Source organism: Lampris incognitus, chromosome 4 (assembly GCF_029633865.1).
Source record: "Lampris incognitus isolate fLamInc1 chromosome 4, fLamInc1.hap2, whole genome shotgun sequence".
Lineage (NCBI taxonomy): Eukaryota > Metazoa > Chordata > Actinopteri > Lampriformes > Lampridae > Lampris > Lampris incognitus.
Genome location: NC_079214.1, coordinates 8,495,389 through 8,512,048, shown reverse-complemented (window position 1 = coordinate 8,512,048; position 16,660 = coordinate 8,495,389). Strand labels below are relative to the sequence as shown.

At 44.2% G+C, this 16,660-nt stretch overlaps 1 protein-coding gene across 2 annotated transcripts; it reads right to left on the bottom strand.

The window, feature by feature from the left end:
• Window positions 1-1,187: 1,187 nt before the first annotated feature.
• Window positions 1,188-6,662, bottom strand: polr2l (RNA polymerase II, I and III subunit L). Of its 2 annotated transcripts, none has more exons than XM_056279118.1 (3): window positions 6,545-6,662; window positions 1,620-1,724; window positions 1,188-1,481 (listed from the first exon to the last, which is right to left on the bottom strand). In XM_056279118.1, exons 2-3 carry the CDS (start codon window positions 1,712-1,714, stop codon window positions 1,373-1,375), a joined length of 204 nt encoding a protein of 67 aa, XP_056135093.1. In that variant the 5' UTR covers window positions 1,715-1,724; window positions 6,545-6,662; the 3' UTR covers window positions 1,188-1,372. The 2 variants fall into 2 exon arrangements, with proteins under 2 accessions (XP_056135093.1, XP_056135094.1); XM_056279119.1 differs by lacking the exon at window positions 6,545-6,662 and adding an exon at window positions 2,044-2,194.
• Between the last annotated feature and the right edge of the window lie 9,998 nt (window positions 6,663-16,660).

Here is a 16,660-nt window from a genome sequence, read left to right as displayed (position 1 = left end):
GGCCCTCCCTTGAGGAAACATCAAAAAGACAGGCAGGGGTGGGTCGTTGCCACTGCTCCGCGAACCTTGGCTCGGTTCCGTCGTCCCACCTGACAGCAGTACCGGCGGCATCGCCTTGTCTTTGCCGCGTTTACACGTGTGACCAGGCAGCACTCTGTCATCCTATTGGTCGTCAAGGAACACGTTGTAGGCGTTGTCATACTAGGCAGTGAATACATGGTAGAGGCTAGTTCCCATCGATGCAGAGAACGGTCAACTGAGCATGCGCAAGTACTCGTTGCCTCCGTTGTTTGGGTAGGTTAGGGTTAGGGCGGGGTTAGGGTTAAAGTTAGCTAATCAGACGCAGAGTAGGGGTGGGTCTTCCTAGAATCCTAGCGCCTGGACGCTACGCGGGGCGTGTGGAGGCGTGGTAGAGGCATGTCGCGCATGCTCAGTTGACCGTTCTCTACTCCATTTCCGTTCTCTGCATCGATGGGAACTAGCCTCTACCCTGCTGACATGCTAGCTAGACTTTCTGTCGGGGCGTCCCGGGCGCCACATCGCTGTTCTTTGACTACGTCAAACTACCCAGGGTGAAGACGTCAACTCGTCATTCCCGACGTAGTTTGATCCCAGAATCCAAAATGGTGAGATGCTTTTTTTCTTCTTCCTCAGATTGCAGCTACTACACTTCGTGGATATATTTCATATCAAGTGTGTGGAAACCAAATATTAATAATACTAATAGCATCACTGTATGAGAAAACTGGTATCCCCAAACAACTTTTCTAGCATAAGACAGTCAAGTGCAACTGGACTTGGTATATATCCGCGAAGACGTTTCGCCTCTCATCCAAGAGGCTTCATCAGTTCGTGCCTTTCTGACTAGACCAAGCTAGTCTGACTGGCTGGTGATGAAACTCGGATATTTAGCCTCTTTGGAGTCGTTATCAGAGCTATTGATGTCAATGGCTCTTTAGTGTTCCGATGTTTAGCAATGACAGTCGTTATCAGAGCTATTGGTGTCAATGGCTCTTTAGTGTTCCGATGTTTAGCAACGACGGTCGTTATCAGAGCTATATAACCAAGTCCAGTTGCACTTGATTCAATTCCTTTGGGTAACTATGACCTGGATGAATGAGAACATTCACAGACAAGACAGTCAAGGTAAATTAAATCCGAAAACTCAAGATTGCAAAGCCACTACATTATGATTTTTGCAGTTTTATTCAGAAAAACATAATAAACCTAACATGTTGGAGAATTCTTCATGATCGCCACTTCATCTCTGCAGCATCATATGCCAGTCTTGCAAGTCTAGTGTGGAGGCAGTCAGCATGCCCATTAAGTCAGTGTGACAGTTCCTGAACATGATGATGGTGACCAGTAACGTTCACTTCTCCAGGGGAGCATAGTTCAACAGCTTCTCAATAAGATCTACATGAGCAAGGAGCATCCTCCGACAGCAGTATCTCTTCAGGCCCAGGGCATCAAGGGCATCACTTCAACATAAGTGGTAGAGAGGGAGAAGTGTCAGAAATAACAAATGGAGTATCACTACACGCAATATCAAGAATTCATGAAACATCACTGGAGAGGATAAGCACAGTGGATAATAAGCAGGAAGGCATGGTTCTTACCCTTCTGTATACTCAGCTTGAAGCAGGCCGAGGTACGCCTCCCACTTATTCCCAACAATCTTCCCACAGGTGAAGCATCGGATTGGAATAATCATTGTTGGATACCTAGTATAACAACCACATCAGACAAATTAATGGCACTCCCTGACGATTTTAACCTGTGGCACCAAAACCTACAGGACATGCTTCTGTGTAGAAAAGGGGTTTCTGGGCGAGAGTGGCCCTCAAAGGCTGGCAGTGTCACTATCATGCACATCTCCAAATCTCAACAGCACAGCGACGGTGTCCACTGGGAAAGGTGCATAACTGATGCTGATTCAAATGGGGAAGGCTATCATGACATCACACAAAACCAAGTAGTAGTGGGATAAAGGCGCTGACACATATACATACATACAACAAAGCGAAAAATGTGGATACGTACTTTGGGCTTTCACGCTCTACTTTTTCCTGTTCATTTTTCTTGTTTCCAGCTTTATTGGGTAATTCCAGTATAATTTGGTATTATAAGCACCACACTATGCCATCAAGGACTGTGCCATCTAGGACACGCATGAGGGCTATCTTCTACCCTGGGAACCAAACGAATGCAAATTAGTCTGGCAAATTAGCCTCAGTCCGTTTTCGATTTCCAAGGTGCGTCATCAATGGGTGCAGACCAAAATGCCTCTGGACACAATTGGATAGACCTACAACTAACAAGAGCAACAAAACATGTGACATAGCACTTGGATTTTTGCCAAATACCATTTGTCGGAAGTATAGCAAACATCTTTCTTATCAGCAAAAGCATTAAGTGCAGTTGTTATTCTTTTAGAGAAAATATACCATCCAGTTAGTTTAATGCTGTCACAATAGTGGATTCAACAAACCCTTTCCATCAGCAGCAGCCAATGCCGCACCTCTGTATGACAGTGTTATTTTTTTCCTACCCACATTCTGGAAAGACCTGCCCCTAGTCTGCCTCTGATTGGCTAACCCTATCCCCACCCTAACCTTACTTTTATCCAACCTAACCAACGGAGGCAACGAGTACTAGCCAATCAGAGGCAGAGTTCCTGGAATGCAGGTGGGGAAAAAAACAAGGCTGTATGTCATCGTATCAAACCCATCCCATTTTGTGATGGGTCTGACCCGGTCCAGGTTGGCTGGACATCTGTCTGAACGGGAGGGTGGCCAGACATGTTGCCAGAGCAAATGTAAAACATGAGCTTGCAAATTCCTCTGGTTCCCAGGCTAGCTACCTTCAAGCATGTCGGCCAAACCTGGGCATCCATCCATCCATTATCTGAACCACTTATCCTGCTCTCAGGGTCGTGGGGATGCTGGAGCCTATTCCAACAGTCATTGGGCAGCAGGCGGGGAGACACCCTGGACAGGCCGCCAGGCCATCACAGGGCCGACACACACACACCGTTTCATACCTAGGGACAATTTAGTATGGCCGATTCACCTGACCTACACGTATTTGGACTGTGGGGGCGAAACCGGAGCCCCCGGAGGAAACCCACACAGACACGGGGCGAACATGCAAACTCCACACAGAGGACGACCCGGGATGACCCACCAAGGTTGGACTACCCCGGGGCTCGAACCCAGAACCTTCTTGCTGTGAGGCGACCGTGCTAACCACTGCGCCGCCATGCCGCCCAAACCAGGGCAGTCATGTGCAATGGAGGGCCAAGACTATGCAGAGCTATGTTAAGGTTACAGCTAGGGTTGAGTGGGAGTTAAGGTTAAAAATGATAGGGTCACAAATTGTTGAAGGTCTACACAACAATAAAACCAACTATTTCAACTGAATACTCAAGAGACATCGACCCTGATGCTTATCTTAATCCTGCTCCAGCTGGATTTCTGACCATTACCGCCTGCTCCCACAATGTGTATGTTACACCCCTGCAAAGTGTATGTCCACTCCGCCCCACAAACATTGACCATTCACGTCCACTTAAGAGTTCCATTGATTTTGTGTTTCTTCCATCTCACAGGGAAAACACGTTATTTTACTGTGTAGTATTAATAGAGATGCATACCTGTCGGACATAACATAGCCAAATTATGTTGTGACTTACTAAAGTGCACCGGCGAGTTAAAAAAAATTATGTCCATGTAGTCTCCCAGGCTCCATAATATTGTAATAACCTGCTCTGATCTTTTCAGCTTCATTTGTTGACTCCATCCTTCTGGTTAGCGCTTTTTGACCACCTGCTCCCATCTGCAGCAAAGCCAAAACTGCCTGATCCCGCGCGATTTGCATTGGGACCCGTGGAATCGTGTTAGTGCAATCTATGATCTATATGCAAAGCAGTGAATTTCAGCTAAGCTCTGCTTCTGTGGTTATAACCGCGTTATTACAACTATGGATTGTCATAGTCTTGGCTCTGTGAAGCAATATGAGTCATAACCCCCCAGCTTGCCCTTCCACTATAAATAACATTAATATTCCTCCGTTGATGAGAGTATTGCGCGAGAGAAGTACGGAAAGAGAGTATTTTTCAGTAGTTCTAATTTGATAGTAATTTTTTGCAAAGTTGTTGAGTTTTATATATATAGTTGGTTTCTAAAGTTAGCCCTCTAGCTTCCCTCTTTGGTTGCTGTTGACTGAGCTTTTACCAAAGGTAAAAAAAAAATGTGGGCTGTGGTTTGATACCTGTACCCACTCCCAACATTTCCCCCAGATTCTGGCATTTTTTAAATAATAGATGGGGCCGCAGTCTATCTAAACTGGGCTGTGTTGTCGAAACTGCGTACAAATAGGGTAATCTGGCAACACGAGTTTGATTAGGGAATGCACAAAACAGACCAAGCTCATGGTTGAACCAAGCCTCTCGCGCAGGCTGATGACATCAACATTTGTACTTTCGTAGAAAATTGCTTAGGGGCTATGTAGTGACATTCAAGATTGTGAACAAAATGGTAGACTGTTCAATCTTTGTATATGTTTTGATTTTACATCACTAACAAACTGCCGATGTTAAGGTGAGGCCTGAGAGGTGAGGCTCAGAGGCCCCTGCTGCCGATCGACCCGGTCCCGGCTCTGTTCTGTCCTGGCCCCACAGTGGTGGAATGAACTCCCCACTGATGTCAGCACAGCGGAGTCGCTGCCCATCTTTCGGCGCAGGTTGAAAACTCACCTATTCAAGAACTACTACCCTGTTACTTGCTCTTAGCACTTATTGTATTCACTCATTTAACAAAAAATCTCTTTCTTGCACTTTTACTTTAGCACTGGTTTTGCTCTTAGATACTTGTTTAGAGAGAAGATGCACTTATAACCTCTGATGACCAGTAGTTCTCCTGATTTCCTACGTTAAATGATACACTTACTGTAAGTCACTTTGGATAAAAGCGTCAGCTAAATGACTGTAATGTAATGTAGCTAATCTATTCACCCGTTTTTCCACGTGTAAAACCATCCTGATTGGTGGTTCGAACAACTGGAAAGACATGTGAATGTAATTAACCTCCTGGTAGAATAGAAAACCAGGAGTACAGGTGTTACACCAAAATCTGTGATCCAACAGATTATGTGAGCCTGCCCCTTAAAAATGGCCCATTTCAACCATCCCCCCCATATGCTAATCCAAACCTAAACCACACCAAACCCACTTAAAAAATTAACAGTGTCCAACAGAATGCCTGATTACAATCATGTTTATTGGCCATGTAGGTTTGCACAGACATGGAATCTGACTCCGGTTCCGTGGCTCTCTCAGTGTATTTAAACATAGAATAACAACACGACAACGCAACAATCTCCAGCTATATACACAAGGATTGACTTATACGGGTGAAATAAGGGGTGGTAACGTGCAACGGTGCAGAGAATATATCGGAGATGCTGAAACAGATGTTAGCAGGTTACTTGCATGCATGCCTGAGGTAGATGGACATGACGGAGTGTACCAGTATATGTACAATGTACAGTACAGTATATACAAAATGGCTGGATTTATTGACAGCCCGCGGAAAGAAAGTGCTTTTATATCTGGTTGTGTTGCGGTACAGTGCTCTGTAGCGCCCACCAGAGGGGAGGAGTTGGAACAGGTTGTGGCCAGGGTGTGATGCGTCTTGCAGCGATGTTGACTGCCCGTTTCCTGCCTCTGGAGGTGTCCTGAATGGAGGGCAGGCTGGCACCGGTGATTTTCTCTGCAGACCTAACTGTCCGTTGTAATCTTGACCATTCCTAACTGCCTAACTCGAACCGCGTCGATCTGACTGTCCTGCCTGAATTTGGCGTGTTTTAAAAGCGGGGTCGCATAATCTGACGGAGCACAGATTTCGGTGTAAAACCGGCTGGAGGATCGCCGAGCTACCTATGGCCGACCTGGGCAACCAAGCGCTATAACGGCCCGGGTGTCGCGACTGCTTGGATGTAAAACCTGCACGATTGCGGCTCTCCGAGGCACACGTGTCCCGGTTTGCTCTGCGCGCCCATCGGTGTCAGTGGTTCCTCGTACGTTACAGACGGTGACGCAAAACAAGCTAACCTCCACGACTAGAGGAAGCGAGGTGGCATGAAGCAGGTTCACGTTAACCGGCCGTTACTTTTGCATGAACGCCTGCGTGGTTACTGTCCCATGCAAAAACGACAATGTTGACGCAACGAAAGCTGTCGACTTCAAGCTTCGCCTACCTCTTGCGTTGGCGTTAGCAAGCGACACCTTTCAGCACTAACTACGCAGAAGGTAGCATTGTTAGGTATTCTTTAGCGATAGCGCTAATTTGATCCTTTAACCGTCAACGGCGATTTCAGATAAGTAATGTAGCTTAATGTTAGCTAGCTAAAACCACAACTCCTCTTAGTCGGTACTATTTGCGTCAGCGTTAGACTGGCGAGCTGAGAACAAGTTCACCACATTTAGCTCCTTATAGAAACACAAATAGAAGCGTATCAAGAGCGGCGGTGTATCTTTACTCACCAAATCAAACAAACCGGCTTTTTTTATACCCAACTCGCTGAACGTGCTACAGAAATTGTGCCGCTCTCTTTTTCCGCTTCCGCTTCTTCTTCTTCGTCGTCTCTTGGTGCTTAATCGCGGTTGCCAAACAGCGAAATGGCGCAGTACCGCCACCAGCTGGTATGGAGTATAGATCAGAACGTGTTATTTACGCTATTCCCTCGCCCCCCCCCCCCCAAAAAAACCCTCAAATCTTCTGAATTAAATTAGTTACTCTAAGAAGCTGAAACAAATATTTTATAACACTCAGTTGAATTCTTCTGTGAAATGTCTACTGAATCAAAATGCATTTTTATTTTTCTGCGATTTCGAGTCAGACTCCTTTCTGCCTCATATTTCTGACAATATATCATACCATGCTATATTGTTTCTTCTTGCCCACAGTAGTCACATCTGCCTCTATTGTGTTTGCTTATATTGAAAAGTGTACTGTGCAGTCCAGTGTGTCCAAATCTGAGTCTTGATATTGTCTCATCTCTCCTCTTCCCTCCTGCACACCTCTTTTCTCCCACTTCCCTTTGAACTCTGTAAAACCACCGTCCTTTCCTGTCTTCCTCCATTGCTTTTGCCACCTTTCCTTCAATCTCTGCTTAATAATTCTCTTTATCTGTCTTGCTTAAAGTAACTACTAAGTTGATGTGATTATGTTTTGTAGCCTTCTTTTGCAACCTTATCTGCTATTTCATTTCACTCAATGCCAGTGTGTGCCGGTATCCATAAAATGATACTATAAGACCCATCATTTGAATTCTATATAATGTTTGTTGTACCTCTATTAAAATTTCTGGCCTGCTTGCTGAATGATTGCAGAAATGGTGCCGGGTTCCCATGTTAGCTTAAAAACTACTCTGTAGGTCAAAGTTGACTTCCGGGGGCATCGACTTACTTTCGTTTTTAAAATAAAGTACACCACGATGAGCATAAAGAATAAATGTTAAGTAATTCATAAATGAAGTGAAATTGAAATTGGAAGGTTATCTGGGAAGAATTATGCACTATAATAAAATGTCTGCTGTTTTATTTCACCAGTCGTATTGTTAACTAATTGTGTCTGTAGGGACATCCGACCAAGCTGGAGGTAATAAGGGAATTCGAACTGACTATCCCCACATTGGTAGGCAACAGAATAGTAGACCGCTACGCTACCCGGATGTCCCAATACTGTGACGTTCTGAAGGTGGGCCAACACCAGTCGTTTGAAGGTCTTCATGACCGCAGATGTCAGAGCGGCAGGCTTGTAGTCATTCAGTCCTGTGATGGAGGGTTTCTTTGAGACTGGTATGATGGTGGAACGTTTGAAGCGGGAGGGGACTTCACACAGCTGCAGTGATCTATTGAAGATCTGCATGAAGATTGGAGGCAGTTAGTCAACACAGGCTTTAAGATAGGATGGGGGGGACACCGTTTGGACCCAGTGCTTTCCTGGTCTTCTGTTTCTGGAAAAGCCGGCTCACATCATCTATATGTATTTTGAGTGCAGCCTGAGTATTGGGGGGGCTGGAGTAGGCGGGGCTGTGAATTTGTCTCTCAAACTTGCAATAGAAGACCACAGAAAGTTGAATCAGTTCATCTGGACACAACGTTTATTGACAGAAACATTTCATCATTCATCTAAGAGACCTTTTCAGTCTCAACTTAGTGCAGGTGTCCCCACCCTTATAAACAATACAGTGGCATAACGACTAAAAACAAAAATTGGTTTCATATGCAAATTGCCATGACCATTAACTAGAGTTACAATGACAATGTGTACTATTCACAGAAGATTGGGAAATGGTTGCAATCACAGCATTGTAAGATGGGGACAGATGTATTCTTAACACCCCACCCCTGGTTCAGGGATGGTCATTACCTCTTCTCATAGATGACCTCTTTGACTCCCCGTTCAAACCAGCGTTCCTCCCTATCAAGGATATGCACATCCTCATTCTTGAAGAGTGGCCACTGGCCTGTAGATGGGTGTAGACTGCGGAGTCTTGGCCTGACATGTTAGTTCTTATGTGTTGTGCCATCCTCTTGGCCAGCATCTGTTTGGTTGCCCCGATGTACAAGTCATAGCAATCCTCCCGGCATTTAACAGCATACACTATGTTGCTCTGTTTGTGCCGGAGGACCCAGTCCTTGAGGTAGACCAATTTCTGGCACAGCATGTTTTGAGGTTTGAAATCAATAGAAGACATTCAGGTAATCAGCCAGGTCTTTGTTTGCCTCAGTATGGGGAGATGGTCTTCTGTAGTTTGTGATGTCTTGCAGGTCCCTCTACACTAACACAGGGTCATTGGCTGAAAACACGTTTTTCAGCTTTTTGGTGTAGCGTCTTTTAGCCACTTTGATCTCATTTGTCAGTGAATTTCTGGCCTGCTTGTACAGGCCTCCATCCCCACTGCTGTAGGTATCCTACTTGGTCTGCTGAAGTGGTCTTAGTTTGGCTGGGAACTATGGCTTGTTGTTGTTGTATGTGCAGAAAGTCTTGGTAGGCACACACATCTTCACAAAAGCTGATGTAATGATGGATTGGTGTAAAGCCACCAGAGGCAAATTTGTAATTTTTGATATTGGGCTATACAAATAAAATTGACTTGACTTGTCAGTGAGTCTATGAAGTAAATGGTAGATGGACTGCTTTTATATAGCACTTTTCTTGTCTGCTGACCACTGAAAGTGCTTTACAATGTATGCCTCACATTCACCCATTCACACACTGATGGCAGAGCTGCCATGCAAGGTGCCAACCTGCTCATCAGGAGAAGTTAGGGGTTCAGTGTCTTGCTCAAGGACACCTTGATACACTCTCCAGAGGAGCCAAGAATCGAACCAGGAACCTTCCGACGACCCACGCTACCGCCTGAGCTATGCCGCGTAGGCCTAAATGAGATTGCTGAGTGCTGCACAAACATTTTAGATCAGGTCTTAGGTTTGTTCAGACTATAACTGGTAGACCACAACTTGCTAGCCTATGTCTGCTCATATTGCTCACTTAATTCTAAAATTACAGATGTTATTGATGGCATTGGACCCGCTAAGGAGAAGGTGGTCTCTGGTAAGAAAAGATCTCCATGGAGATGTGCCACACTAGTCAGAATAGAATAAAAAGAGCTTCGTAAAGCTGAACACAGGTGGCGAAAAACAAATCTTACTGTTCATTATGACATTTATAAAGAGAGACTGCGCATTTATAATTTGGAACTGAGAAATGCAAGGTGACCTTACTTCTCTGACAGCATTGTCAAAAACAATAATAATGTACATGCCTTGTTTGCTACTGTCGACAGCCTAACAAACCCCCAGTGGCAGTAGCATCTGAATTTCTATCTACCAGGGCATGCTATGAATTTGCCTCCTTCTTCAATGGCAAAATTCAGAAAATTAGACAAGCAGCCAGTGCCTCCATACTAGGTACAGGGCATGTGTTGTCTCTAAGTCCACCTAAACTCGAACTCAAATAGCATGTCACGACTGTCTCACCACTTCGGCTGGCTTTTTTCCCCTCATTTCATTTTTAACATGTACCTGCACATTGTTTTAATGACAGTAAATTGAATTGAATTGAATGTCACAACTTGATCCCATCAACCATAAAAACTTGGAGTACATTATACAACATCTGAAATCCTCCTTCTACTGCCTTGATATTCTGCCAACAGGCTTTTTCAAAAATGTTTCAATTGCATGTCCTTAGATCTTCTACAAATTGTTAACACATCTCTTCTCTCAGGTCTCTTCCCACAGGCCCTGAAAACTGTAGTCATCAAGCCACTCTTAAAAAAATAATAATCTAGACACTTCACTAATAAACATTTATAGGCCCATATCAAACCTCACATTTCTAAGTGAAATGTAAAAGCTGTTTTCTAGCAGCTCAACAACTTTTTGACACAAAACAACAGTTTCAGTGTCTTCCGGTCAGGATTTTGGCCACTCCACAGCACTAAGACTGCTCTTGTTAAGGTCTTTAATGGCATTCGCTTAAACACAGACAGTGGCAGAATCTCAGTCCTGGTGTTATTTGATCTCAGTGCTGCATTTGACACAGTTGACTACAACATATTACTAGACTGATTGCAAAATTGGTTGGGACTTTCTGGCACAGTACTAAACTGGTTTGAATCCTGCTTGAAGGACAGAGACTAGTTTGTATCTACAGGTAATTAAAATCTGAGCATACAAAAATACATGTGGAGTCCCCCAAGGCTCCATTCTGGGGCCGCTTCTGTTTAACATCTATATGCTCCCACTAGTCCAGATTATGCAAAACAACAAAATGCAGACAACACGCAGATTTACATAACCATATCACCAGGTGACTATAATCCCATACAAGCACTGACTAATTGCATTGAACAAATCAATGATTGGACGTCTCAGAATTTTCTTCAATAAAAAAAGATAAAACTGAAGTAATTGTCTTTGGAGCCAAGGAAGAATGATTAAAAGTGAGCACTCAGCTACATTCGGTAATGTTAAAAACCACGAACCAAGCCAGAAATCTTGGTGTAGTCATGGACTGAGACCTGAATTTTGAGAGCCGCATTAAAACAATTATAATGTCATCCTACTATCACTAGAAGACTATATCAAGAATTAACATATTTATGTCTCAGCAGGGTTTGGAAAAACTTGCTCATACATTTATCTTCAGCCGACTTGACTACTGTAACGGTGTCTTTGCAGGACTTTCGGGGGGGGAAAAATCGATCAAACTGTTGCAGCTGATTCAGAATGCTGCTGCTCGAGTCATTACTAAGACCAAAAAGAGTGGATCATATCACTCCAGTCCAGAGGTCGGTACACTGGCTTGCTGTCCGTTAAAGAATTGATTTTAAAACTCAACTCTTGGTTTATAAAGCACTGAATGGTTTAGGGCCAAAATACATTTCTGATCTACTGCTACTACAAATCTACTGCCACTATGAATCATCCAGACCACTCAGATCATCTGGGACAGGTCTGCTTTCTGTCAAAACTAAACATGGACAGGCAGCTTTCAGTTTTTATGCAACTCATATCTGGAACAAACTGCCTGAAAACTGCAGGTCTGCTGCAACTCTTCAGTTCTTTTTAAATCAAGGCTGAAGACTTTCCTCCTTGCCGCTGCCTTTTATTAAATCAAACCTGAAGCTTTTGATTTTTATCTTATACTGCACTGTAACTTTTACTCTTTTATTTGTTTTTAAATGTCTTTTTATTGCCTTGTGTTGCTTCTCTTAATGATTTTTATGTTCTATGTAAAGCACTTTATTGCCTTGATGCTGAAAATTGCTATACAAATAAATTTGCCTTGCCTTTCCGTATCCCCTTATGTGTCTGAACTTGTGCCTATTTCAAATTTATCTGGTCCAAATTTTTCCCTGTCACAAAGCTGTAGTGCAAAGGACCTATGTACGATGCTAACAGAGGTAGCCATATGCCATACAGAGCTCTCTGCTAGGGAAAAACCTGCTTTGACAGGAATTTTGTTCCTTCTACCACAGCAGCTTTCTTTACGAAAATACCCTGCTGAAAATCTTTGTATTTGTGTTCCCATTTTCTGTTTAATGTCATGTACTTATGTATGCAGTACGTAGCAATATCTGTGTCCACATGTGTGAAAGTATATATGAAAATATGTATGGAGCTATACTTGTGTTTTAATGCACAGCGTGTGGCAAACACTTTCTTCAAGTGGGACGATAAAGTATGTTGATTCATTTTTCCAACTGTATGCCTACCAGTTAGCAATTTGCCTTTTAATTAGAGATAAGATCGTTGTAAAAGCAAAATAATGTCATTGAAATAAGTCACCATCAAAGAAACACTTGGACTTAGACTTGTACTTGTTCACTACCTTTTTATTCCAGGTTTGATTTCAAAGGAACCATTTCTTTTTTTACATTTAACAGATTTGGGGGCAGAGGAGAGAGTGCACAATGGAAATATGTAGCAGAAATATATCAAGAATATACTATCAGTCGTAATCATTCTTATCATCATCTTCACTAACAGCGTTATCCTTCATGTCAGTAAAATTGCTACAGCACATGTGCTAAAATGAGGAGTCCTATTAGAATTATTGCATTTATACGCTCTTGAAATACTGAAAAAAAATACAAACTTTTTATTTAGTATACTAGATTGCAAAATGTAAGGTGAAGTGTATTTTTCATTTGTTCACAAAATATCTGCTATAAGTATTGGGAATGTTTAGTATGGTGAACTAGCAGGTTATTTCGATCACTCGAGTGTTGGAATTATCCATTCGCCCTGACGGCAGTTTCTTAGGTCGAGTAATTGTGTGCATCAGGACTTGTTGCAAACCTACAATAACAAGGAACTCCCAAAGAACTATGCGTAGATAAGCAACATTCTGTGCAGTGATATGGTGAAAACGACAGCAGCGATCCACGGAAATAGTTTTTCTTTGAGAGAACTTAGGCAACAGTACTTCACCTAAACCTCACTTTCATCGTATCAAAGAAAACAAACATATAAATAAACTAAAAACTAGGATTTATACGTTAAATATGGCTTATATGAGGTTGTGAGAACAAGGATATTTCCTAATACTACTACAGCATGGGAGCACAATGTTGATATATTAGGAGTCGTCCCGTTCTGTGGGGAACTACATTTTTGGCAATAGGTTTAAATTCTATGACGGCAGTGCTACTTGTTGCTCAGGCTAAGACAAATAAAATATCCTAGATGTTAAATGTCTCCGCTATGCATACCTCTGATTGTAGCGTCGTCCTCAGCATGACTTGTGTCATATCTCGGTTGTGAGACAGGGAACTAACTTATTCCCCAGTATGTTGTCAAGTCATTCTTTTTCTCTATCGATGGTATAGAACAGAAAAATATATATATATAGATTTACCTCTACTACCCACCTACATTCCTTTTACAGTGCATATTCATATTCTTTTTTTTCTAACCTGAATAAGCTATTGAAATAAACTACAAACTCTCGGTTCTCTTTTGGATGACAGTAGTTTGGTCTGCAGGGGGTCAGTTTCTGCCTCCCTGAATTTTAAGGGAAGAGCAACTGAATACCACATCTTAGGTACTGACTTAACCAATGCATGTGCATACAGTATAGTGCAAAGCCCAGCTATTTTCAGACCTTTCCCTTCCGTTCTTTTTAGTTTAACCATAGAATTTGACTGAGAGGCCCACGATTCTGTCACTCATCTTTAATCTTTGCTCTGCAAAGTCTAAATGTTGTGAATTCAGTCTTTAAATATTAGCAAAGTAACTCAAGCGAATGCCTTGTGCAAGAATGTACAAATATTGCATGCTTCTGGTTGTATTTGTGCAAACAATATAAAGGTGTTGTACAGTTCACCTTCAGAGACTTTAGGTAAGTAAGCGCAGTACTGGAGTGTGGAAGTTTTATGAGGTGGGTTATTACAGACCGTGTGCAACCAAAGAAGTCAAGCAAATTCATGCACACTGTACATACATGTATGTCTCATATAAGCCTTAGTCGGTTTTCTTATGATCAATTCACTGCAAGCAAAGTCAGACTGAAAGAAAAATGAAGCTGCACAATGGCTCCCCATCCCCCCATTTCTACTACGTTAGTTAGTCTGTGAGCCAATCGGAAAGTGACCCGCTAACACCATCAACCGATAGATAGCTCTCGATAATGAATTGGTTTTAATTTCTCCTTGCCAATAGCAAAATTCCTAGCAGGATAGCCCCTGCAGCAATGACGGCACCACCGATGAGAAAGGGCTTCAGGTGTTCCAGAGAGTCTGTGCTGGAGGTTGTAGCCTCGCCAGCCTCTGTCGTACCCTCCGTCTCCGCCGCTCCATCCTGGGGAGGAGGATTCTCCGGCTCAGGGGCAGCCGGGGCAGGGTCGGCCTTTTCCGGGGCTGTCGGCTCCTTCTTCTCCCCTTTAGATGCCACTTTGGGTGCCGGTGCCCCGCTCTTGGCCTTGACTTCCATCGGGACCAAGGATCAGAGGTGTGGTCTGGGTAGAAGGTGTCTCTGAGGTCGCCTCTGTGCTGATTCACTGAGTAGAAACATCAAACAGACAAAGAGAGATTACCTCTCTGCATTAGGCTCAGACAGTGTGTCATCTGCTCTGCTGCCTCTGGGTATTACACTGATGTGCACAAGAGCCCCCGAAAGTCCTTTTGTTCACCACACAGTACAAAAACAGTCATGTCCCACCAGGGCCTTAAACGTGACCTTGGAGAGCCGATGACATTGATGAAGACGTACGGATGCTCACAGGAGCGGAAAATGATTCATTTTGAACGGAGCAGCTCTGAGACAAAACTCCCGTCGGGGGAAATGTTAAGAATGTTAAAAGCTTTCTGGTTGAATAAGTGTGCTAGCTTTGTAATGGAGGGGCAGGCTATGCTACACTAGCTGCAGAAGAGCTCGGTCATAGCCGAGGACCAGTCCCCTGTCCTCTCTTGCAGCTTGGCAATAGCCGTCTCATGACGCAATCACCAAACTGTATATTTAATCCGTCTGTTTCTCCCTCGTCCCCTCTGTCATGGTAAATCTGCATGAGTCATGTTAACTATAAATGGAGGACAAGATGGAGGGGAGAAAAGGAGACTGCTGCGCTGACTGCAACAGAGGAAAGCGGCGATATCAGGGGAAATAAAGGAGTCTGATAAAAATAGAAATACAGATGTGCTGAATGGACTACATCACCAGCAGGTCTGGGGGGCAAAATGTGAAATGCGCAGGTGCCATTACAGTGTCTAGCATGGAATAATGCTACGGTCTGATGAAAATGAACGCATGCTTTACATACCTCCTCAGCAGCCTTGGAAAGATTGCAAGGCTGGATGACTTCGGTCGCGGCTGGGAAGGTTCGCAGATAAAACCAGGGACGTCCTCGACACCAGCAAATGAGAGTGGAGAGATGGAGGGCACAGTAAAAACAGGGAGGGAGGACAGAGGAGGAGGAGGAGGAGGAGGACAGAATGGACTGTACCATCTAGAGCCTGGCGGGGGGAAAGTGCCCCAGCCTGGCTCAGTGCATTGTTTTACATCGTGGGGTTTCTACTGCTTGTGCGTTGCTCTCGGGGTGGATTCTCCTGACTTTTGCAGGAGACGCCGGGGGGGGGGGAATCTCTCCAGAAGATTCACCACATTTGTGTTTTATTTCATACGAAAGCTCCCGTTGCTCTAGACCCCTGGGGTTTTGTACTCTCTAAAAATGCTGAATGTAGTTTTTGATAACTGCATAATGGAAGGAAACGTAAACGAGGATGTTGAGGCGTTGTTCTTTCATTAGTTTGTCCTTGTAATGTTGTGTTGCATGTGTGTACCTCAGCTTGTCGTTTTTCTGCTGAGTCAACCCCAAAGAAATACTCCTATTTTACACCAGCGGTGGGTTTTATTCAAAAGGGAGAGGGGGGGATAAATAAAATGACACGAGATCTTTATAAAATAGGGGGGCTGGCAGCATGACCATCTCAGGAGTGTTCATACTCTGAGCACTGATCAACAACAGGCGAAGAGTCGGTTCAGGGTTCGTTCATACCAGCTCAGATTCACTTGTCAGGCCTGTGAGGGGGGAAAACAGCTGAAAAATATCTTGAACAAGTGGAACGATGACCGTTTTGTACTACAGATATTGAGAGATTATTCAATGAGGGCGGCACGGTGGCGCAGTGGTTAGCGCGGTTGCCTCACAGCAAGAGGGTCCCGGGTTCGAGCCCCGGGGTAGTCCAACCTTGGGGGTCGTCCCGGGTCGTCCTCTGTGTGGAGTTTGCATGTTCTCCCCGTGTCTGCGTGGGTTTCCTCCGGGGGCTCCGGTTTCCTCCCACAGTCCAAAGACATGTAGGCCAGGTGAAACGGCCGTACTGAATTGTCCCTAGGTGTGTGTCTGTGTGCCGGCCCTGTGGTGGCCTGGCGGCCTGTCCAGGGTGTCTCCCTGCCTGCTGCCCAATGGCTGCTGGGATAGGCTCCAGCATCTCCGTGACCCCAATTGGGAGAAGCGGCTTGGATAATGGATGGATGGATGGATGAATATTACTGTCGAACTGAAGTGTGCGTTGTAAACTGTCAGTATCCAGTCCGAGCAAGGAAAGAGAGAAGAGGTTTGAGCTCAGCTTAGTAGGAAGCGTGTTG

What these genes read in the sequence shown, in the direction of transcription:
- polr2l (XM_056279118.1), bottom strand. Translation starts at nt 1,714, where the DNA reads ATGATTATTCCAATCCGATGCTTCACCTGTGGGAAGATTGTTGGGAAT. An exon ending in CAAGCTGAGTATACAGAAGG is followed by an intron (nt 1,482 to 1,619) that starts GTAAGAACCATG and finishes CTTATGTTGAAG; the next exon opens with TGATGCCCTTGATGCCCTGG.